This window comes from Pectinophora gossypiella, chromosome 4 (assembly GCF_024362695.1).
Source record: "Pectinophora gossypiella chromosome 4, ilPecGoss1.1, whole genome shotgun sequence".
In the NCBI taxonomy this organism is placed as follows: Eukaryota; Metazoa; Arthropoda; class Insecta; order Lepidoptera; family Gelechiidae; genus Pectinophora; species Pectinophora gossypiella.
This window is the reverse complement of record NC_065407.1, coordinates 6538077-6563240: the sequence shown is the minus strand read 5'-3', so window position 1 is coordinate 6563240 and position 25164 is coordinate 6538077. Positions and strand designations below refer to the sequence as shown.

The following is a 25164-nucleotide window of genomic DNA, read 5'->3' as shown; positions in this document are numbered from 1 at the left end:
GAGGTCCAGGAGTTGAGAATAGGATCTTATGGATACGAGATCAGTATGAAATGCCAATCAACTCTTGAATCCAGCTGTAAGGAGATAGTACAAGGGGGTTAAAAAGGATATATGCGCATATAAAAGTAAGCGCGCAATGCAAACAAATGCCAAATAGCAAAATTGCTTTTTTGATGAATTTGCTTCGATACGGCCTTTTTAACCCCTCTGTACGTAGTAAATTTTTTTTTCTGGTACAACGTTGAACAGTGTTACCAACTTTATTTTCACCAGCCCACCAAATGCGGCCGTGCAAACCACCAGAATTTCACTAGATAAAATACATACTTACATAAACTCACGCCTATTTCCCACCGGGATAAGCAGAGACTATAGAATCACTAAACAACCCAAAGCCGAATCAGTGCAATCAGATCGTGGGATGTTTTTTCCCCCTCTTTAGCGCCGCGTCGTAGGTAAAGACGTGCTAGAGACAGGGTAAATTATTCTTAATCATATACCGCATAATTTGCACTTAGCAACTGGACCACCAGTGCTTTCGACTATTTGCAACCAATCCCTTAAAACTGGGTCACGTAACCAACAATCACGAAACTTTTGGGTGTACTGTGGCTTAGGCATCTTGATCTTACTCAATATGAAACTTATTGTATGTATTACTAATAATAAATAAACTTTATATTGGTTCTTTCGCTCAAGTAACTCATAAACCATTTTCGGTTGTATTAGTGGTTAAATTCGTCACTTACCGCTAAGTGGAAGGACTCTAATCCACTAAAAAATCCACTAGCCACTAAAACTAATATTTTTTTCGCCGAACCACATGTCTAAACCACCAGATCTAGTGGAAAATCCACTAAGTTGGCAACACTGACGTTGAAGTACGAAAAGTACCTATGCGAGTCTGACCTACAAACCAGTCCCTGCTATCCTGTAGTTGTCATCGTAACATAATTAGATATATCCTCTGCGATGAAAAAGAACTACATCTGCGAAGGTCCGTGTTGCTCTATGCTGGCAGCACCGCATCGTACTTTCTCATACTTCTATCCTTTTCTGTGATTCAGATCCAACAATTGCTAGAGCGAGAGAGAGCTACCGTGTACGCGGCAGAATCGACGTTGCGATAGTGTCCCTTATCGTGGCACCATAACGGATCGGGATACTGACTACACAGAAAAATATTGGCGACAAAACGATTTTTCTTTCGGTCTGATGATCTGCTGTTATCGAGATACAAAGAAAGTGATGCTGGAATTTGTAGGCGCTGTCACAAAAAATATTTTTTTATAACGGCGGCGTGTCGAGTTCTGATATTTGGCGACAGATTATAGACATTTTGATGATTATTTATTATTATTTTTATGATGTAATCAGATCTTCGCTAAGCGCTGTAACAAAAAGTGATGCTGGGGAAAGGCTTATCCTGGCACTAGCACTAAAAATGCTTGTAACCGACAAATATTTTGATATTTTTGTGACCAATTTCGACATATTTTTCTGTGTAGTCCTCCCAATCCGTTATGGTCATAGAGCAAAGGTACGTGTTGCTCTATGGTGGCGTGGAAGAGCCAGGATAAGGGACACGATACGATAGCTTGCGTTAGTGTGCCTACGCACGCTATAGCATGCTGATGACGCCTGCGGCCGCATGCTTTGAGATAGAATAAATACATAAATAGCATAATGCTAATGTTCAGTGTTTATTATGGATGCTATTATTGAGGAAATAAGTATGCTATGAAATCCATCTGTGCCCAGTGCTACTTTTAAAGATATTGGTTGTTAGGCTGCGCCTGCAACCGCAAGTGAAAAAATGAAATTGTTACGTTTAGTTGCATTCAACAATAAAAATATAGTGAGTGTAAAGGAATGGAATTGTTAGGGTGTGATTTAACAGAAACAACAGTTTTTATAATGATCACATAATTATATTATAAAATGATTTAATTACAATAAACAGAATAAGTATCATAATGTACCTACACTACGAACAACTTACGCTACGCAGAAGCGGACAGGACGCACTCCTCTCATATTTACATTTTGTACATTGAGCGCTCGATTCGGTCGTAATACTTAATTAACGGCCCTCACTAACTTCATCGACAATAAATAAGGGGGATTAGATCGAGGGATAGCGGGCGACGGTCGCGATAGCTTACATTATATATTACAGGGCGACGCGCCGCGCCTCGGCTATGTACACTACAACTGCTCGACGAACTTGGTGAGTTGGTCTTGCGGCGTCATGGGCGGCAGCTGGTCGTCGGGCGGCGCGTGCGGCTGCGGCGGCGCCGGCGACTGCCGCAGCATCAGCAGCTCGGACGGCGTGGGTGGGCGCGGCGACGGCGTGGCGGGCGGCGAGCGCTGCACCGCGCCCACGCCGCCGCCCACCGCGCCCACGCCCGAGAAGTACCGCGGCCCCAGCCGCGCGCCGCCGCCCGCCGCGTACGGCGCGCGCATGCCCATGAGGCCGGCCTGCACGGGCGCCGCCTGCTTGAACCAGCCGCCCGCCGCGTGCGCCATGCCGCCCGGGCCCACCGGCCCGCCCACGCCGCCGCTGCCCACACCACCCACGCCGCCCATGCCCACGGCTGACACTCCTACGCCGCCGACACCGGACACTCCTCCGACCTGTACACCAAAAATATATATAAGTCACTTGAAGCAGTTATAATCCATCACAGATATTAGAAAGTAAAACATACATTTGCCTCAGAGGGCATTCACTGGGTACTGGCTGGACCAGCTCGACGAGGCAGAAAATTTAAGACAACAGGCTTGAGCCTAGTTAACAAACAAACAACACAAGTTGGAAAATGTATAAGCTCATGACTGATCCATCGCAAGATAAACTCACCGAGCTTTCTGTTAGGCTAACGTGATAGGTGGTGAGCCGTATAATCGTCGAGCCAACAACAACAACTGTTATTGAAAACTGCACTTGAGATAAATTAAAAAACTTGGAAAATGAAGGGTGCAGAATGCACATACCTGTGTCTGCTGCGTGTGCATGTGCTGCATCTGTTGCAGGCGCTGCTGCTGCGGCTGCATCATGTGTTGCTGCTGTTGTGGCACGCCGCCGCCTAGCCCGACGCCGCCCACCCCGCCCACACCAACGCCGCCTACTCCACCCACACCACTGGACGCTTGCTGCTGGTTTTGCGCGTTCTGTAAATTAATATTTTTATGTTATCATGTATCAAATTAATGCAGGGTAAATCATCTATTTATTATCAATCATGTTATCTATCACCAATAGAGCTCCACTTGCAATTATTTCGCTTATGGATAATATTTTTATTTTTGTTACTTCTTAAGTCTTCTTCTATCGTGTGGATTGTGAGGTGGATTACCAACCCCATCAAAAACTTCTTAGTCAAAAAAGAGTTTTCGATAGTGTTTTTTGTTAGTACTCAAATGATACCTTGATAATTTCTTCCGTGAATTATACATTATTAAAACATGTACCTATGTGTGTGTATGTTGTATATGTGTGTAAACTTATTCGATCTTGGAAAAACCCCTGATAAATCGTCGGATTTCGTACTCTCGCTCGTCAGTATACGATACGTACCTGTCTCTGTTTGATGAAGGCGGCCATGAGCGGGGGATTGGACTTGAGTATCTGCAGTATCTCCTGCTGCTGGTTGTGGCTGGTGGGCGAGCGCAGCGTCTGCATGAGCTGCTGCAGCGCGCGCTGGTGCATGGCAGGGGCCGCGCCTGCGCCTGCGCCCACTGCGCCGCCCGCTACAGAGCCGGCCACGCCCGCCACGCCACCCACGCCCGCCACGCCGCCTACGCCTGGCGCGGGAGCTCGTTGTTGTTGCTGGACGCAATAATAAACACTTAGCATTCTGGTACTGGTCTGGTAGTGTAGAATAAGGTCGTAATAATTGGGCATCATTACAAAACACTGTCTTTTAATACATCTGTCATCCTTTTTTCTCACACAGGCTTCAGACGGGATTCTCTTAAAATGCATAAATGGTTTTGTCATAATTTTAATTATCATAATCCTTTTCGCATAACGTTTTTAAGCATAATAGTACTTTCACATAATAACATCTAAGAATACTGGTTTGTTAGGTATAACTTATTTTTGGACTAATATTTGTTGGTATAAATTTGATTCGCATATAAATAGGTATCCATAATTCTTTTTTAGAATAAGTAATAGTGTTTTGTCATAATTTTTACAAGGCATAACAGTAGGTTAGGGTGCGGCGAGGGTGGCCCTTGGGCCACCCCTACGCCGCCAGTATGTCTATCTTACACATGAAAAGTATACTGAATGATCACCAACAGCATGAAATAGAGTCAAAAAATTTTAAAAGTCACAATCATGAACCAAATGCAACCAAGGAAAAAGTAAGTTTCGGAAATGTTCAAAGTTGTGCCAAAACTTTTCTTATTCGGAGTATAGTTTTTATGCTTATAATACTTATGCTTATATGTCATTATTGTCATTAATTATTATGCTTATGGTAGTTATGAGTTTCAAAATTATGCTTAAAAAGTTTTGACAAATTAATATTATGCGTAACTAATAATAGGACAAGTAATAATATGCCATGGTAAATTATTACATAAAAAATTAGGCGTAAAAATAGAGAACCGCTTCAGACAACTAACGATCCATTGTAGGTACATTTCGATGCAATATAATTTGCTTAACTTTGTTACATACATACAAATATAGAGCGCTGGGTGACTTTGTCGGGGTTAGCTGCTGCGTATCATCATGTGATATGTGAGCCCGACATACAGTAGAGTAGTAACATTTGTTTTTATTTTTTGTTAACATGTAACCGTATGATTGATCATCTTAGGACTTCCTATCGAAGTGGTCACAAGTTATCTTTAAATTATATAATTGGTGCCGCTGCCCGTGAGTGTAATCCTTGAGGGTGTCGTGTACCTGTATCTGCTGCTGCGCGTGGTGCGGGTGCGGCGGCGGGTGCTGCTGGTGCGGATGCGGCAGGCGGTGCGGCGCGGCGTGGTGCAGCGGCGGCGGCGCGCGGTAGCGGGCGGCGGCCCAGTCGGCGCCGCCCGCCGCGCGCGCCACGGGCCCGCAGCCCGCGCCCGGCCCGCCGCCGCCGCCCATGGCGCCCTGCTTGCCGTACGACGGCGCCTGTTGCCGCGCCGCCTCCTCCTGCACCTGTACAGTCAATGTCACTTGCTAAACCAGGCGAATTATCGCTTTACAAACTGAAAACAAATGGTTTCTTCGCGAATACCGCCACCGCTAAGGTGCCGACTTAGCCAAGCCGAGACTTATGGAGAAACGTCCCTGTATATCAAACGAGCTTAACGTCACACGTTTGAATTTACCGCGTGATGTTCAATGCATAATCATTTGTAAATATTACATATTTTTATTATTGACTACTTAGATTACCTTCACGGAATCATCTGATTTTTCGGACAATCAGGCGATTACGTTCTGACCAAATCGGGGCGTCTCACACAGAGTGTCTTTTGTTAGACGTGTCCCCACCGGGAATCGAACCCGGGATAACTACTATCTTGCAAGACCTGTTTCATTATTGGGCACAGGCACCGGTTTAATTATTAGAATAATGTAAGATTTTAAAAAGTGGTGTCTAACCTGTTGTAAAGCCTTCTGCACATTGTGGGGTAAGGTGTGCGAGGAGGGCTTGGAAGGCGGCGGCGAGGCGAGCGCGGGCGCGGGCGGCGGGGAAGCGGGCGCGGGCGCGCCTCGCGTGTTCATGGCGGCCATACGCCGCCGCAGCAGCTGCTGCTGCTGCACCCTCTGTTGCACCTGCTGCTGCTTCAGCTTCTGCTTGATGCTGCTGCAGAACGGCACCGAACACTTCGTCTCCTGGCAGTGCTTCGCGTGGTAACAACACAACGCGATCAGCTGCTTGCAGATAGGACAGTCGCCCTTCGTCTTCCTCTTGCAAATCTTGGTGTGTTGCACGACCCGCTTCATCTTCTGGCACGACGGCAGTCGGCAGTTGGCGTCGCGGCATTGACACGCGTGCACCAAGGATTGTATGCATCGCTGAATCGACTGTTTGCGCGCCTCCTGTGGGTTCGCCTGCTTCATGTCTCCCGGGGACGAGCCCACGTCGAGGTCTAGGCCGAGCTTCTCCATCTTGTGTGGGTGACCCCCCTTGTCATAGCAAGGCACGCAGAGATCGAAGTCGTCGCACACGGTGCAATGATAACGCGTCTCCACATGTGACTTGCAGCTGTTGCACGTGTACACAAACTTGTCTTGTCCTTGGTTATGTAACTCGTACAACATACACAGCGTGGAAAACCTCGCGCGCCGCGTCGATGAGAACTCGTAGTGGCGGTCGCGGGCCATTGTAAGGAATGCGTCGCGACCATCCATTAGGTCACAGTTTACTAAGGGGTCGGGGTCTTGGATTGGCTGTAAACAAATTGAAAGTTTTAGTGAGTGAGTTTCTTGTTAGTTTTTTTATCAGTTTAGCATTATATAGGCCATAATGTTTTCTTGTATTAAATTGTGCAAATTTAAATAAATTGGTTAAGGAAGGTATACAACTTACCGCTAAGCTGGCAGCGGATTGGGCGGAATGTAGCCTGATAACGAAGAACACTTCCTTGTGTTTCTCCATGGTGGCGAATATCTTAGCACTAAGGTCGCTGCCCTGCTGTTGGTCGCTCTGCTTCTTGCTATTCTTGCGTTGCGCCGCCTTCGACTTGTTCGATTTCTTTGCCTTCTTTTGACCCTTCTTCTTGCCGTCGGGGCCTTGCTCATTCTCTTCCGACGACTGGAATATCTAAAATAATATATAATTACTGTTGCATACTTTTGCTTTAGGTTTGTACAAGTATTTTACATACTATGATAGGATTGGTATAAAATAAGGTTACGAGAAATAAACCAAAAAGTAAGAGTTTACATTTTAGTGAATTATGAAGTGTAGTATATACTGACCACTGCCTCAGCGGCTTCAGCCTGTTTTCTCTTCTCCTCTTCTTCTTGGTCCAATTCTTTGATGGATTCCTCGAGCACGTTAGGCCAGAAGTCGCCCTCGAAGTAAGGCAGCTCTGCCGCCGAAGAGATGTTGTCCTCCATCGCTTGCTTAAGAATATCCTTGTAGTCTAAAATTATCCTCTCTATAATACCCTTGTCTAACATTTTCTTATACCATTCTTGTAGTCTTTTAGGCTTAGGTATCTTTTGTTCGGGCGGGTGGCAGTGAAATATGTAGTCGTCGCCTTCCGAAGGCGGACACGCCCAAATATGGGCCATAGTGTATCCGAGTTGTTTCGCGTAGTCTAAATATCCGAGTAGGATCTCGTGATAAACTGCGGTACGATACTGCCGCGGTTGGAAGAAATGTACTGAATCTAGATATGCTATGTAAACACGCCTCGTGTTTGGTGATGGACTTTCACTGCCGTATTCCTGTAAATAACGAATGTGGTCAGTATTGCTTGGACATTTCAAAAAAATAGTAACACATATATGAATTAATAACAGGCTCGAAAGTAAATCGTATTTTGCTGTTTAATTTACTTGCGACAAAACGAAAATTTTACTGAAACGAAAACGAAACTTGTAAACTTTGTTAATAATTGCAAAGGGAACATTGAATTGGAATTGAATTACAAGTCAATATGACGTCAGTATCTTGTGTTGTCACAAGTTGATGGGCTAATGTGACGAGATATATTGACACAGTGCTACCAACCTGTACGTGCATGCCAAAGAAGCAGATGTCAGCTCCGTCGACCTCCTCGAAGGCGAACAGCGCCTTCGCTCTGTACGGGAACTCTGCGCACAGCTCGCCCGACTCCACAAACCGGGACCGCATACCCGGCTTTACCTCCACCATCTGAACGACACATAATGTGTTATACATCTCCATCTCTTTGTATTTATCTGTATATCCTTTTTCAACTGATGGGTATCTAAAATATGGGCGATACGCACCGGCGTAAGTTGAAGACAGGTTATCGAACCTGTCACTTATTTAACTTTCGGCAAAATCTAAGGTTGCTGTAGAGAAATTTAGCTGGTTCGAGAATTCTTAGCATCGATCATAAGCATATGAACTTTAAGCAACGGTCGAATTGTGCGATGTGAGTGAAAATGAACCGATGGTAGATCGAGAATTCTTACTTCAATCAAAAGTTCACGCAATAGTCGAGAAGCATGTAAGCTTGCATTTGAGACTTACGAAAATAGATGATACTTTACACGTAAGCATAGAATAAAGAATAATACTACATGTAGAACGGCTACTCTCGGCTCCCCACCAGCGGCTGAGCTAGGTTTACCTCACCCCCCGAGTCTTACTTTAGTCTTCAATCGTATGAGTGTCACACACAAATGCACGTGTACGATAACGCGTATGTGTAGTGTCTGTGTAAAACGAGGTATTTCGCAGGAAGTGTCCGGGGTGTGAAAAATATATTACATGACAAGATATTTAACAGATAGACCGATAGAAAGCACTAACAGTGGCAGAATATCCAGCGGATGTATTGGATTTGTCTAATTGTATTATAGTGTACTAACTTAAATCTTAAAAACAATGTATCCACCCACCTTTTCAGAGGACGCAACCACCCTGATGTGCACCTCACCAGCACCAGCCTCCTTCTTCTTTAGGAAATTGTTCACTCTAGTCTCTATATAAATGCCGAGTTTGGATGTGGGAAGCTTTTTCGCGCAGAACTTGTTCTCTTTCCTCTTAGCGCCTTTCTTCTTGAGGCAGTTATCACAGCAGAAGCCCTGTGGCCATATCTGGTCGTGGTGTAGCACGCATATCTGGTGCTGTTTGCGACCACAGTCCATACACACTACAAATGGCTCTTGTTCTAAATGATCATTCTTCATCTCCTTAAATTGATCCTTTTTGATCGCGCTGGAATAATGGTTTTGTTTTTTGTATCTATGAGAAAGATAAAACGTACAAATCCATTTAATTTCATCTTTTATCCACTAATACTACATTACTTATACTATAAAAAATAAAATAAAGAGTTTAGTGTTACTCTCAAAGTAAATCCACATTATTATCAATATATTCCAAATACTCAGCAAATACTAACTTTTAATATAAATTAAATAGTCATTTAACCACAACTAAAACTCATTTCGAAGCGTTCACATAATAGAATTTAGGCATTTTAATAAGGAAAAATATTTTAGAAAATTATCTTGAGTTTGGGGTTGAAATTAATAGTAAATAAGTGGTAATAAATGATACTTACGTCTGTGGCTGTAGCGGGTCGTCTCCCAGCGTGACGGTGTCTCCTTGGATGTCGTTGAAGCACTTCTGGCAGAAGGTGTATCTATCGGACACAACCCCATACGCTTTTAGACTTTATGCGCGACCATCCGGGCAACGTGGACGCGTGAGTCAAGCGAGCAGGAACGATTGTGCAAGGACGTGCGTGGGGGCGAAAACAAATTAGTAAGCGATGAGAACATAAAAGGGTTAGTAGACAGACACGTTTAGAGCCAAAACACAATGACATAATACACAATTTTGAGGAACGTGAATGTTAAGGGTGCAACTGACAAGTCTAACTATAAAACTTCGAGACAATCTGCAACTTCACTTTGAAAATCTGTATTTGCGATAAGTTTCTCGACTGATAATTGAAGTTGAAAGACTGTCGGTTGCACAGAATAATAGGAAACAGAAGCAAATAATTAAGAGTGTTTCCATGTGTTGGGGGTAAGCGACAGAAAGCTTAGTTAAGCTGATGGTAGGAAGATGTCTGACTTTAATGTCCATGTGTTATGGTCTAAATTGTGTATATAAAGGGCAAAAATTCGCAAGATGTTCCGTATCTTTGCCTTGGTTAGTTCAGAAATCCAATTAAGATATTTCATTTTTTTCATTCGCCTTTTTAATATTGTAATTTGTGCTGAACTAGCCAAAACATGTGTTATGTTAGATAGTTCAAAGTTGATTCCATATGCAAGGGCAACATTTAACACACACAAAAGTGACCCTCGTAGCATTAGGCAGCACTAATTGTCAAATTACATTTCGAGCCAATACCATTTCAATATTTTAAGTTTTTCAGATAAGTATGGCGCCTAAGCGTCAAGGTGTTACATTACAAAGATCAACAGTTGCATTGTTCCATGATCTGCCCAGTAACACGCTCAAATTTCACTTGCTTACTCATGCTATCATTTTACTGTTGTTGTATACAATTACGTTACACTCTTGAGAGCTTTAGCTTGTACAGAGTGTAGATATATTAATGCTGCTTAAATGCACGTGCAATGATATAGCACATGAAATATTAATGAAACATGAAGTAACAATTGAAAAGGCCCAATGACTAGTAACATTTACAGTAGTTGCGCAAAAATACGTTGAACGTTGGTGTATGTCTGCCAACTAGTGGAGTTAGGACTTCTATAATATTAATACAAGAAACTAGATCATCTGACGTCAACGTATTTTACAAAACATACAACATCAAAATTACATAAAAAGGGACTGAGACAACAATCACGTTTTTTTAGATTTAATTCATTGGACAGCGTTATCTTACTGAACCATTGAATACGACAAGTTAACATTTCACAATATTGTCAAACATTACGCAAGGAATGTTCAACTATGTCGATTGTTATTTCGAAAGTGTTGGATTAATAAATGCACTGTATTTATTTTCATTATCATTTCAGTCGTGTTCAGAAGGTGAAGCTCAAACGGTATTTATTCTGGTTATACTTTTATGTAATTTTTTGAACATTGATATTCACAATATTCTATTTTGACTTTACTTCAGTTTCTGGTGTGAGACTTACCTATTCTGGTAGGAGAAGTATTTAGCGTCGCGCGGGATAGTGCAGAGCTGTTTGCCATAGCAGCATAGCACTTGAGGGTTGAAGGTGTACTTGCGACCACAACAGTAGCCGAGGCTCTGCATTACAGGGTCGATCTCTTGCTCGAACACTTCCGATAGCTGTAACATACACACAGTATCAGTATTCACCCTTGTTTATGATCAATAAAATAGGTTCATAACAGAAATAGGAACTTAATTACCTTAGTACAATATCTGTAGACCCTGGAATTCTTCCGGTTGTAGAGCCACGCGTTCTCGAACATGAGCCAGACATCGTCGACGTACTCCCAAGGGTCCTTGTACTCGCCGCGGTCGAGCTTGCCCTTGATGGTGGACAAGTCTATGGGCTTGGTGACGATGTCGAAGTAGTCCGGGATGCCGAGCGCCTGCGCGTCCACGGGCTGGCGGAAGGGCAGAGATTCCGGGTCCTGCCGGAACAGCTTCTCCAGCGTCGGCATGAGCGCGGCGCGCAGCTCCTCCGGCTTGAACACGAAAGCGCGCTTCGGCCCCCGGTCTGAGGCGCTCCCGCCCGCCTCCGACGGCTCTTCTTTGATCTCCTCCTTGATTTCCTGCTTGATCTCCGTCTTGACGGAGAAGTCGGGGCGCTCCATTTTCTCGTCGGGGATCTCGTCGCGCATGCCCTTGCCGCCCACGTCGGGGTCGTCGGGCTCTTCCTTGATGCGCGGCGGGTCGCTGGGCTCCTGCTTGATGCGCGGCTCATCGTGCGGCTCGTCGAGCACGGGCGGCAGCGCGGCGGGCGCGGCGCGGCTGGTGGGGCGCGGCGGCGGCGGCGTGGCGGGCGTGGCGGGCAGCGCGGGGCCGCACGACCCGCCCGACGTGTTGGGCGACGCGGCGGCCGCCTCGCGGAACGCGGCCGCGTGGTTCATGAAGGGGCTGGCCACGGGCCCGCCCGACAGTCGCACCTTGCTCTCGCCCTGGTGGCTCGGGGACGCCAGCGGCGCCGGCCCGTTCGACTGCATCGGATACTGAGGCGCCGGCGACGTCATCGGCTGCCCGAACGGCGACATGCCGGGCTGGCCTACGCTTCCGACGCCGACGCTGCCACCGTTCGGCGTATGTGGCATCTGAAGAAAAGATGTCGTTTTAGCACTACATTTTCGTAAAAGATGCAACAGAGTACAGACACCTTAATAAAGATCATTCAAATTTAAGTATACATTTAAATAACAAATGATTAGTATTAGATTAGTACCTGGTTGGGGCTAGGTCCGGGCGGACCGACGAGGTTCCCCTGGAAGGGCATGCGCGCGGCCTGCGGCGGCATGTTGAGCGCGGCCATGCCGGGCGAGGGGATGCGCATGGCCTGCAGCGCGGGCGCCGCGCCCGCCAGGGCCGCGCGCGCCACGCCGCCCGGGCCCACGCCGCCCACGCCACCCGGGCCCACACCGCCCACGCCCGCCCGCACGCCCATTACGCCGCCGCCCGACATCACGTTCACGGGCTGCTGCGCCTGCGTGTACACACACATTATACTATTTCACACCACTAATTACTAAAATATAAAACAAAGTCCGTCGCCGCGTCAGTCCGTCTGTTTCAACGAGATAAAATAAAAAAACTACTGATCGGATTTTCATACAGTTTTCAATGGATGGAGCGCGATTCAACAGGAAGGTTATAGTGTATAAATGATTTAGTTTGTTGAAATGTGCTTAGCCGGGGCGGATCGCTAGTACATTATATAAAATGAGGCACCTAATCAATAATGGGGCAAACCACCGAATTCTGACTCCATTGCGACTACCTCGTAGACGTGATGAATTTAATAGTGGCACTCTGTACTAAAAATATCGATCGACACGACACATAATAAGTGACAGCTACTCTCCAGTAAGAATAGGGTAGCGCTCCGCACCAATACGAGCAAAGGAGCGCGCGCGGAGTGTCTGTCTCGCTCGCATGCACAGAGTAATGCTGCACACAATAAGAACAAGATATTTGTATGGAGTGTCTGGGGTGCGACAATGGTGTAACAACATACCTGGAGCTGATTCTGCTGTTGTTGCTGCTGCTGTTGTTGCGCCTGTTGCTGTTGCGCTTGCAACTGCTGCTCCTTTCTCTTCTGGCGCTTCTCTTCTAACTCCTTCTGTATCTTGTAAATCTTCTCTGCTAATAAGTGATAGTACTCGGATCGAGTACTGGCCATTTCGTACATGTCGCCTTCTACTTTCCGCGCGTACGCGACTAGGTTGTGCATTCGTTTGTCTAGCATTGCTGTGGGGTCCGGCGTGGGAAAGATAGCTTGCACCCTATTGGGGAAAAAGTTATAGTTTTAGCAAGGAAATGAAGATAAAATTTTAGTTTAATCGATAACTGCCATTTTCGTTAAATGTCTAATAACGTGGCCAAAAAATCGTTAAATTATTTATAAAATCCCTATTCTGCAAATAGCTATTACATCTAAATGGAAGTTCTAAGTGTAACAATATAGAGCAAGAAACTGCAAGGAATAGGAGACTAAAACCCAATTTGTCGCGTCGAGAATGCCTTGCCATAGCCGCTGGGGAGTATTTCTTACATGTTACTTACAGTTTATGAACAAGGTGGTTTCTGAGATCGGCTGTTATAGACTGGTGCCACTCCTTTGTGCCGGAGACAGGGTTGGCCGTCACGGTCCCGCCGGGCAGCTGCAGCGTGCCTGCGCCCATCTGTACACAACGCATTACATGCTTGGAATATACAATGGAACATTTAAGTGTCTCTTAACAATTCAAATAGCAAGTTAGTATCAAACGTGTATCAACCATGTCTACCAGCGTAAACTGATCTTTAGATTGTATGGAGGCGTCTGCGATTCTAGGTCAGTTTAAAGTGGCAAAAAGTAGCTTAAAATACTAACTCTGAAAGCCATAAAAGTTTCAAAGGAATGTGCTATAGAAAATTACATTTAATAAGAAATGGATTTGGAAAACGTCATGGGAAAATAAGGTAGAAGGGAAAACCAAGGGAAGACCGAGAACAACATACATTACATATAAAAACGCAAAAATGCAAAAAAGGAAAACTGAAAGGGAAAAAGGACATTGTGACTCACAAAAAAGTCAAAGAATTAGCTCCATATGGAGACAAATCGAAAATGCTGTACGTAGATGACTGACTCATAAGTTGAAAGTAATATAAAAGTGGCTGAAGAGAGTATACTTACCAGTTGCTGCTGCTGCTGCTGCTGCAGGTCGGGCTGGCCCTGCGGGAACAGCTGCTGCATGCCGCCGGGCACGGCCACCACGTCGCTAAGCGCCGGCGGCCGCGGCACGCCCATGCGCGCCAGCTGCGCGCGCGGGAACGCGCCGCCCACGTTGCCCATGTTGGCCACCGACGTGGGGCACGCGATGCCTAGCGCTTCGTATGCTCGCTGGAGGAAATGATACCAGGTAAGTACATGTTCTCAGGACCCTGCTATCCTCCACAAATATATTAGCACTTAGGCCACGAAGAAAAAGTAGCTATGTTAAACAACTATTTAAACGAAAAAGAAGACATGAAAAGTTAAACCGCATTTGGACATTTGTTAGATATTGACATACTTTTAATATACGTAGGGACACGTATATTGAGTACAAATGAGACCACAACGTAATAAATAGATCTCGACAATGAGCGCTCAATATCCAAGTTATAGTCGTTGTAGTGTAATATACCTTCATGTCGGCGCCCTGCGTGTTGGGCTGCGGCGCGGGCTGCGGCTGCGCGGGCGCGGGAGCCAACGGGTTGACGCCGCCCATGCCGGCCGCGGCGCCCGGGCCCGCGCCCACGCCCGGCCCCGGCCCGCCCGTGCCCACGCCCACGCCCGTCGTCGCGTGGCTCACTGCCGCTGCTGGAACGATACACATGCTTACTCCACGAACTATACACTATTATACTTCTTGCAACTCATAAAGGTAGTGTCAATAATACTGTTACTAATATTGAATTGACGGAATTACTAAATTATATACATACTTACCATTCATATTGTTAGTTCTGGTCCTGTCTGCTTGTTTGAGAGGTAAGCATACTGGACAGTCATTTTTATTACAATGTTTCCAATGATTGATGATTTGTCTTGATGATGAACAATGGGGGACTCCACAATTTTTGCCAGCCTGCAAAGAGGATAAATATTATAGGATAACTCTTTATACCATATTGCAAGGAGAGATAAAACGAGAACTCACTTGACACGACATCATGTGGTTTAACACTCCTTTCATGGTCTTGCAGTGCGGGAGCGTGCACTGCCACGTCTCGCCGTTGGACTGGGACTCGCGTCTCTGGCACTTGTGTGCGTGTAGCAACAGCACCAGCTGCTGTTGTATCAGCTTGCGTTTCTCGGGGTCGGCTATGGAGCCGCCGGGCGCGGGCTGCGCGGGAGGCGCGGCGGGCGGCGCCTGCTGCGCGGCAGGCTGCGGCTGCGACTGGCCGCCGGCCGGCGCGCCCGGAGTCTGCGGCGACGGCGCGGGCGGCACGGCCTGCGCCGCCGCCGCCCCCGCTGCGTCGCCGGGAGGACCGAAACGAACACTAGCTGGTCGCTGTGCTGGTGGCACCCCCGGGCCCTGCGGCGACTGGCCGTAGGGCGGGTGATAGGGTGTCAGCGGATGGCCCCCGCTCGGGGCAGACATCCGCGGATGATGTTGCAGCGTACTGCGCATGCTGGGCGCCGCCATGCCCACGCCGCCCACACGTCCGCCCAGCGGACCGTTTTGCATTTGCTGTAAATTTTATCCCGTTAGAGCGATTTTCCCGGTATAATTAAGTTATTGGGTAACAATCGAGATCGCAAAAAATAATTACTTTACCTACGAATACAGTTATTAGGGAACTAGGTGTACATTAGTCAATTACAATCCTAATTGATGGGTTTTCTTAAATTGGGTGACTAAGAACAAATCAGTTAAAACTATATAGATCGTAAATATGTTTCAGATTATTTTAGTGGTTCAACAAAAATATTTTAGATAATTGGCCATGCTCGGTTTTTGTAAATGTACAGAAAGCTGAAAACCATTTCGAGATAAATGAATTTGAAACAACTCCCTATATTTACTTTTTTTTATTTTTCAGTATTTTTGAAGATATTTTATTAAAACGATTGACCTTTATTTGACCTTTGTAGCAAGATGTATAAAAATATGCCTTTGCCTGCTTACAAAAAGTTCATTTATGACAACTGGTATTGATAGTTGACACAAGTTGTTGATGAGGTTATATTCAAATTATTCAACAAGCTATTCTGTTTCTGTCTGTATTCTTTATTGCGATGGCGACTAGAACAGCTAATTTCGAAAAAGCCGACTCTCGTAATTTACCGCGAGTGAACAACGTCATGATTTTAGAGTTTATGACCAACTCCAGCAAGCACAATATTTCGGAGATCAGAGGAGCGAAAGCTCTTATGTACGTTCTAGGATGGGTACGAATAACAAATTCGGATTATCACTGCTGTTATTCGTGCATGATGGAACAAAGCATTCTCTTCCTCCCATTTTGAAAATATAAATATGTAATTAGGTACACATAAAGTAACGTTTCAACAAGTTTCATCTGAGTTTGGCGAGATGGACTGAATTGGACTGACACTCACTGACAGTTCAGTATTGAACTGACAGTATTGATATTGACGCTTTTTTTTGTAGGCAAAGGCATTTTTTAATTCTTGCTTTAGTGACGTCACCAAGGGTGAAATTTTAAGTGTTTCTAAAAAATAGATAGGATTGATAAAACACAAAAATATCGAAATTGGTTCCTTAAAATGGACTATATTTTCAAAACAAATTATAAAACAAATACATAAAAAAATCGTAGCATGGCCAATTTCACAAGTGTAGTACTTTACAGGTTCAAAATTCTGTGTTGGTACCTGTGCGTGGGGATGGTGCGGCGGCGCGGCGTGGTGGTTGTTGGACATGAGTGTGGGCAGCTGCTTGTTCACGTTGTTGATGATGCCGCTGCCCAACATGCCCGCACCGCCCATGCTGCTGTTGGTCACTATCATGTTACCCCCCACGTTCGCGACGTTCATCCCTCCTACAATTAAATCACGCGTTATATACTTTTTTTTTCCTATTACAAAACAATTAATGTTAGTTTGAACTTCGAAGCAACAATTTGTTTCGAAAAAAACTCTACGAAGAACCTATAAAGAAAGTAAAGATAAAAAAATAGGCCTAACCTAATATAAAAAAAAACTTTTACATATTAAAAATATTACTATTTCGCACTTGTTACGACCGACAGTAAAATTTTTACTTTTAGAGCGAAAAATGTACTGCACTCACCTTGTATGGAACTCATCGGCATCGTCGAATGTAGTTGATTTGGATGACTTGTATTTGGCATTAGTTGTGGGTGCATGCCACCCATGAGGTCCTTAGATACAGACACATTAGGAGGTGACTGTAAGGGACTCTTACTTCCTAAACTACCCAATCCTAACGGATTGTTGTGGCCCACTAAGCCCTTGTTGCCCTGTGAAAAGACCAGCATACGACATAATTTATTAGTATAGGATATTCAAATTAGCACAAGTTTTTATTAAAAGAAAGACTCAAGTTATTTTGATATTAGTGTTTATGTCACCTGAATTGAAACAAACGATTTTTTTTAAAAGAATTATTCATACCCCTCACTTTACTCTGATTTCACAACTTTCATAACATAAGCCTCTCAAAATGGGCGCAACAAAGTTGTTTGAAACAAAGGCCATCTCACTGAAGGGGTTAAGTATTGTTATGTAACTTGAGATAATATTTTTTTCATACAGCTAGATGAACTTAGAATGTTAACTGAACTTTTTTACGGTATTGCATTGTTTGTATCAACAACTTTTTTCCTGTCAAGGGTAAGGTTGCGTAACTTCGCCACAGTTTATTATGATTTTTATGGGTGGTTTTTGGTACCCTACTGCAACAAGACGATATAGTAAATAAGATTGAAAAGGGAATGTTAAGTTGGTTTGGACACATAGAGTGGATAAAGGATAATAGGATTACGAAATCATATAAAAGAATGAGAGAAAGTATATAAAGCGAAGGTTGGTGGTAGGGCTGGCAGAGGGTGACCTAGAAGGGCGTACATTGACCAAATTGGAGATGTTCTTAGAAAAGATTCAGAACGATTTACTCTGAACCAGCATGCATGTATGAAACGATTGATGAATGTAGAGGAAGCAAAGAAGCATTTCATAGCCTCTGGTTACCCCGGTGGGAAATAGGCGTGAGTTTATGTATACAGTGTGCAGTTTTTCGAACCCGACAAACTTTAAGGGTGGATTCGAGAAAACACCTCCATAAGTGGGGTGAAATATTAGAAAAATTTTACCAATCATTAAATACAACTTTGTAGAGTGAACTTTTATAATGTGAGTGACTGTGGATCCGTGCGATACGACAATTGGAGTTAAATGGCGATTGATCGAGAATTGAGAAACTTTGTAGATAACTTGAGTCAGCAGGTTTTAGATTTCATCAGTCTCAGGTACTCACTTGTTGTATAAGATGATTGTTAATTTGCCTCTGCATGGCAGCTGTAGGATCGTCTCCATTGAGCTGCTGTTGGGGGTTCATCTGCCCCCCGGGCCCTGGGCCCTGTGCGGGGGGCTTGGGTCCCGCCACTCCGAGCTGCTCGCCCCAAGCGCCCCCCATGAGCTCGTCAGGAAGGTCCTTCTCGAGGTCGAACATGTCGAGATTCGAGAATCCATCTCCTGTAAACACACGCTACTGTCAGTCATGTTGTAAGCACCAAAATTATAGCAGGACAATGCTGTACTTATTTCTTGCTCCTAAATACTCTAATTTCTTGTACAATACTGAAAAACCTAGCACAGTCCCTGTTAACTTGTCAATATGAAAAATTATAATAATTTATAAAAAATAAAAACATTCATCATACTATACTTTTAAAAATAATTTGCTTTCATTATGATACCTATAACCTATATTACACTTAACGAAAATGGTAGTAGGTACATAACAAAACAAAAAAAAATATAAATTTTAAATATTTAATCATGTTGTGCTAATTAAGTTATACCTGTCATTTTTTCATCCAACAAAAAGGAAAGGGACAGTTGATAGACAGCTGTTAGTTTTCAAATGAATGAGTGTTTAAAATAATAACCCGGAGGAAGGTCATGTTGCTGATTTGTCATGTGCTGTCAATTTAATTCTATTGGAATATACACTAACATTCCAAAATGTAACAGGTTGCTTAAGATTTTTTGTCTAAACTTGATGTGTGTCCCACATATTTTTAGGCTGTATAAGAAAATGAAAGGTATAATCTAAAATTAAGTGTTTACTGGAATCAGCACCAACATCTTAAAGAAATAATTAAAAGAATATGAAAAAGAAAATTAAGTACAGTGAAAAAAAAAATGTGTTGTAGGAAAATTACTTGTTACATACAGGTTTTTTTAATAATTATTATTTAAACAACCACAAGTGTTCACAAAAATTAGTCCTATCTCAAATAAATTAATTGGTTTGACACCTCGCCACCATAAGACAAAGTAATAAAATCTGTCCAGTTCAAAGTTGAACTTTAATTATTATGCATTTAATTCAGGAGTGATCCAGAAAAACTGAATATTTGACCATTTTTAATTAAGTAATAGCAGACTGATGATATACCTAGGTACTCTGATATACTTAAAATTTAATAACTTAATATAGAATACATCTAAATACACAATCTACATATATATATATTTTTTTTTATTTAAAATTATGTACATAAATATATTTGTAGGAAGGTATATTAATGTCAAGAAACAATGACTAAGGGATTAAAAGCATAAATATCTAAATACTTAAAAATATATGGACTTTAGGGACAGTACAGTAAAACATATGATTTCAATTACAAACAAAAATATATTAAAAACTATAATGAATTTTAAAGTGAACTGATAATGTTTGACATTGAAACTTTTACTAGTAGTTGCAAGTTCCCAGCATGCACTAAGAGGTTATAAAACAATACAATAATAAAAAAAACATACTATATTTTGACCAATAAAATTAAAATTGTCTGACATTTTAATTTAAGAACCAATAATGTTAGGTTTTTTATTCAGAAAATGTATGTAGGTCACATCACAGTTGAAAGTTTTCCCATTGTTCTAAATAAAAAAGGTGTTTTAGTCAACTTCATAAATTAAAATGGTGAAATACAAGTAACAACCTCATAATATTTTATTGAACTTTGATGTTAGACCAGAGAATACAGAGAAAACTTGTCAATTGTTGAGGCTGACCCGAAAACCCAAAACCAAATTGCTTGTATATAAACAAATATTTTATTCATATTTCGACACAAATTCTTAAATTTTATAGAAAATATAAACTTTTTAGTCTAATAACACAATTTATAACCCCCTAAGTCAAGGGTTGATAGGCAAAAGTGAACTTTTTAGTCATGGCTGTAGATGTAAGACTTCTCACTGAAACTCTTGCATATTGAACAAAAATGTTAAAACTAAAATTTAAATGCTTATTTTCCTTATTTCTGTAGCTAACATACAATAAATACGACGCAAATCTTGCGAGGCGCTAACAAGAACGACGACAAAATGTCAAAAATCGCAGCAAGATAATGACAGAAGAGCGGGCTAAACTTGTGTAAATCGTTGCAGTACTCACCTGCGGAGTCCGAGGGACCCTGGAACGGGTCCCGGATCATCTTAGCCCGCTTGTTGGGCGGCTCGTCCACATGATGATCGGCCATGGCTCTGTTTACTAAACGTAAGCCGTCGTGAATATTTCGGCCCGCCGATTCAAATAACACTTTTATGTCTTATATCTTCGAGAAATAACATTTTACAGCGATTTGTCATCCATCATAATGAAATTCACCCACATCCCGATCGTTCGATGTCCTCCACACCGTTGAAGGCACATATTAGAATTTCTCACTCAAGTATTCGCCATTACAAAGCTCCGAATCGAACGAAGAGCTACACAGACCCTCTCACCATCTTCCGACGGAACTAGCACAATAAATGAAAACAATATCACCAGATTTTCGCGACTTTAGGGGACTTATTTTACCGATCGAATAACACGATTTCACTTAACACTTTAAAATACACGGAATGGTACAGTTTATGATAAAATGATGTAAGAAAAAACAGAAAATTTACACGACAAATTCCGAAATTCTTCTCAGTCTCTCCAGCGCAAAATGGCGGCTGTTGATGAAAACTTTTTCTACGCTTGTCAGAAAATGTCGGCCTACAAAAGAGGAGACGCGTTCGGATTGGTCGGCGCACACCACGTGACTGCCGGAAGTACCGATTTGACGCAGGATCGGTCCGATTTTTCTGACGTCAACGCGTTTCTACCCGAACGTTTCCGAAGATACCCGAAGACGTTGCGTTCATGTAATTACGATTTTTAGGAAAGGACTACGAAATCGAATATGTAATTATGTTTTATAAGAACTATTGTAATTTAAAATAATTACCTTCATACATTAAAAATACCAACATGATCTAAATATGCTATTTAAACCACAAAATTAATTTAATTTAAACTTTACCGCCAAATCGGGAGTGGCCGCCATCAATACGACGTGTCTCTATAAAGCCATAGACAAAAATGTGTTTTTGTTTGTACCTCATTTCCTCTTTTAGGCAAAAGTTGTTTAACAATCTGCCTAAAATTTACATTTCCCTTTGAAAGTTTTATTAACTTTATTGAGGGACATTTGCAGGCGACATTCCCCAAAAAAAAAATACTAAAATAATTCCTTCCATATAGTTTAACCTTCTAATTCCACGGATAACTGACATATGCGTCTTTTATCTTTGTTTTGGGTATAAATGATTGAATGACCCTTTTTATTACTCCCATTATTACTCTGTTTCTGATCAAACAGAAACAATATAGGTAGCAACATAATTTTATACATAATGTGATCCAAATATCAAGCAACAATTATTTTTATAAATGCTTCTTTCTTTTAAATTTTATTTTTGAATAATTATGTACCAGGGTAATGAGAAAATAGGTAAATATCGCGTTGAATCTCAACAGCGTCATCTATATTATTTTGGAGGAACGTAGTCTGGAAAGTTCCTCATTTAAAACGTATGAGGGCGCTTCGTAAAATCTTAAACACATATATGGGTATACATATTTTAATCTTCTCAATCAATCTTTATAAAAAATATTTTATAGAAATAAAATATTTTTTCTTTTGAAGCACATAGCTAAATAAAGGTTCCTCCCCCGGTGTGCAATTAAAATTCTGTGTAAGGCTTCAGTAAAAAAAGATTTTGGTAGACTTAAATAAGATAACATCTTAAAATGTTATACTTGTTTTTGAAAATTGTTTGAATAGCCACATGAGTGGATTAGTATAGAAATACCACAAGTATATTTTTATACTATTTTCTAATTTATTTTATTAAAAAAACATAATAATGGCACAGACCTGCGGAGGTGTACTGTATGAAGACCTATAATCATAGTATCATCCCACAATGTAGTACATATATTACTCATATATGTACTACATTTTGTTTTTGAAATTGCAAAGAAAGTACCACCACTTTTCAATTTATATTCTTTATATCTACATTTCATAAAGAGGCTTTACTCCTAATATCTCTAAACACGTTTTTACAACTACACGAGCAGAGTGGAACACTAATAGCCTCTGAGCTGCTAAATCAGGGCTTGCATTATTTACTCTTAATTCATTGAACATTCTATTTACATGTCTTGCTAGTCTAAATAAATAGTTAACTATAACACAAGCTTCATATTCTTCTAGAGATCTGGACAGAATATCTTCAAATCTGGCTAGTTCTGCTACTACATCACCTACAATTTCTTCAGGAATAGCTGTGGGATCACAAGTTTGTGGGATTGCCAATCCTGAATTTTTTTCTAGGCTCCATAGTCTGCAGTGAAGATACTGCAGCCTGATTCCACTGTCTCCTTCGCTTTGTAAAACCCGGTCCCAGCTAAATGTGTAATCTTTAAGTCTTTTTTGTTTCAAATCATTAATTATGACTGCAGTGGTACCAAGAATATCACAGGTTTCTTCATTCATGGCTGAATTCCTAGTATCTGAAAAATTTTGAAATTATGTTGGTTAAGCTATTAGGTACCTACAATAAAAACAGTCATTTTAAAGTATCATTAAGTAAATTACTTTTAGATTGTAGCTGTTGGTCATACATCTTCTGCTTTGCCTCATCTAGGATATCTGACAAGAACACCACATTACCAGCTCTTGTGCTCATGCCTTTGATCCTCCCGAATTTAATGTGTTGACAGCCTTTTGTACATTCTTCATTTATTTGCTTCACAATTTCAAATAGGGCTGCAAAGTGATCTGTTTGGGAGTTGTCCACTACGTACAGCATTTTGTTAAAGTTATACCTTTTGTACCTATCTAGTAGAGCAGCAATATCTCTAGATAGATATAAAGTAGACTTATCACTTTTTAAAATAGTCACATCCCTGTTCTTTATTCTAGCAACTTTCTTTCCAGATTCATCAGTTTTTATCACATTATTTTCTTCTAATAAATTCAATATATCTTTGATTGCTCCTCCATTATAATCAGATTCCCAATGGTAAGAATCAAATTTAATTCCTAATCTTTTATACACAATTTCCAATTCTTCAACTGTAATTTCACGAATTTTCATCCAATTTTCTAAAGAAGTCCTCCCTTGTTCTATATCGGCAAAGTAGTCCCTAGCCTGTTCCTGAATACTTTCATCTGTAGATGATAATTTGTTTGCATAGACATAAGCTTCATACAATGCTTTCATGGGGTTATTTTTCAGACCATTTATATCAATATTTTTGGCTTTTAAACCATACTGCAGTAGTCCAAATTGTGTACCCCAGTCTCCCAAGTAGTTGATCCTTGTAACTTTATTATTAAAATGTTGGTTCACATTGCCAATGAAATTTCCTATGATTGTGGACCTTAAATGACCAGCATGGAAAGGTTTGGCAATATTAGGTGAACTGAAATCTATCACTATCGTCTGTGGGTCTTCATTAACCTGTGGTTTTTTAGATGATATAATATGAGTTAATACAGTACTTATGAATGTCTCTCTGTCTATATCCACTTGAACTGTTTCAGAATTAGACACAATGTTGTTAGATACTTGACTAGTGGTTACTGAGTTTTGTAACTTCTTACTTGACAAGTTCAGGAGAAAACATTTCTCATTATGTTTGTATGAAATGTGAAAATTTGTTGCACTTCTTAAGAAAGATTCCTTATTGAGATGATTAGGCATCACCTGAAAAGTAAACAACGTGATTATAAATACAGACGGGTGCCAAAATTATAGAGGATACTTTGACTAGACGAAAATATTAACCTTGTTTATCAACATTGCTTTCACTTTGCTGGCCATTGTGAAAGTAGGATAATTGTATGTTAATAACTTTAAAGGTGGACTAAATTATAGAAAATGGTTTAGTTTAGCTTCTATTTCTCATTTATTTAGAATTAAACTGATTTCAACAAGCATTTCAAGTACCTAAAAATACGTCCGTCCACAAATGAGCTAAAATTTGTGACAAGTCTTGTGTGAAAAAGGGAAGCCAAAGAATATTTCTTTGATATTTCTAATTACTTTTTGATGCTACACGTGTTTTTTTAAATTATTGTATCCATTTGTAGGTCTAAAAAACATGCCAATTTTGACATTTCTATGAACTAATATTTATACAATACACTGGAGTGTTGTTATTTAATTTGTAGCCGTTCCATAATTTAAAGAGGTCATTGCAACATTGTTACCCCGCAACCGCGCACAATATAGATGGCGCTGTTCAGATGTTTCTTCGTCCAATGTTCCTTCCTTCCTTCTAATTTCATGGATAACGACATTATGCATCTTTTATCTTTGTTTTTTTGGGTATAAGTGATGACCTTTTTTGTTACACCCAGGCACAATTTAGATCTTTCACCCATTATTATTCTGATCAAAATAAAGAGAAGAGTATGCTTCTGCCATTAAATTGTACTTTGTAATAATTGTATACCCGAGTATTGTGAAAAAAGGTAATTATCACGTTAAAGCTGTACAACGCCATCTATAATGTTTTTGGTGAACGTAGCCTGGAAAGTCCCTCATTGAGTTTTTATATTCTGTTTGGTTTCCCCGTGTGCGATGGTGTTTTGCGTTTTCGCTCCGATCCGAATCCGTGAATAACGGACAGTAGAACATTTCTATGATACGGATGGATGGATGGATGTAATGCGCAAACTACCATACAAATAGTGGTATGGTGCTATGGCAATGCTATGGCCATGGCTATAGTATGGCTACTTTGGATCTGTCATTGGATGCAC

The 25164-nt window shown here is 41.7% G+C and overlaps 2 protein-coding genes across 3 annotated transcripts; both read right to left on the bottom strand.

Moving 5' to 3' along the window:
- Nucleotides 1-1909: 1909 nt before the first annotated feature.
- LOC126366183 (histone acetyltransferase p300-like) lies at nucleotides 1910-21055 on the bottom strand. Of its 2 annotated transcripts, none has more exons than XM_050009156.1 (23): nucleotides 20469-21055; nucleotides 18312-18529; nucleotides 17106-17307; nucleotides 16688-16854; nucleotides 15006-15539; nucleotides 14795-14933; nucleotides 14490-14665; nucleotides 13997-14203; nucleotides 13381-13499; nucleotides 12833-13100; nucleotides 12044-12301; nucleotides 11031-11915; nucleotides 10790-10947; nucleotides 9226-9336; nucleotides 8558-8876; nucleotides 7698-7841; nucleotides 6938-7411; nucleotides 6546-6779; nucleotides 5615-6406; nucleotides 4925-5164; nucleotides 3581-3832; nucleotides 2998-3174; nucleotides 1910-2637 (listed from the first exon to the last, which is right to left on the bottom strand). In XM_050009156.1, exons 1-23 carry the CDS (start codon nucleotides 20551-20553, stop codon nucleotides 2209-2211), a joined length of 6588 nt encoding a protein of 2195 aa, XP_049865113.1. In that variant the 5' UTR covers nucleotides 20554-21055; the 3' UTR covers nucleotides 1910-2208. The 2 variants fall into 2 exon arrangements, with proteins under 2 accessions (XP_049865113.1, XP_049865114.1); XM_050009157.1 differs by having other exon boundaries at nucleotides 17106-17295.
- Nucleotides 21056-22004: 949 nt separating this feature from the next.
- Nucleotides 22005-24374, bottom strand: LOC126366245 (probable arginine--tRNA ligase, mitochondrial). Its single transcript, XM_050009300.1, has 3 exons — nucleotides 24185-24374; nucleotides 22990-24103; nucleotides 22005-22904 (listed from the first exon to the last, which is right to left on the bottom strand). Exons 1-3 carry the CDS (start codon nucleotides 24218-24220, stop codon nucleotides 22405-22407), a joined length of 1650 nt encoding a protein of 549 aa, XP_049865257.1. The 5' UTR covers nucleotides 24221-24374; the 3' UTR covers nucleotides 22005-22404.
- Nucleotides 24375-25164: the final 790 nt, after the last annotated feature.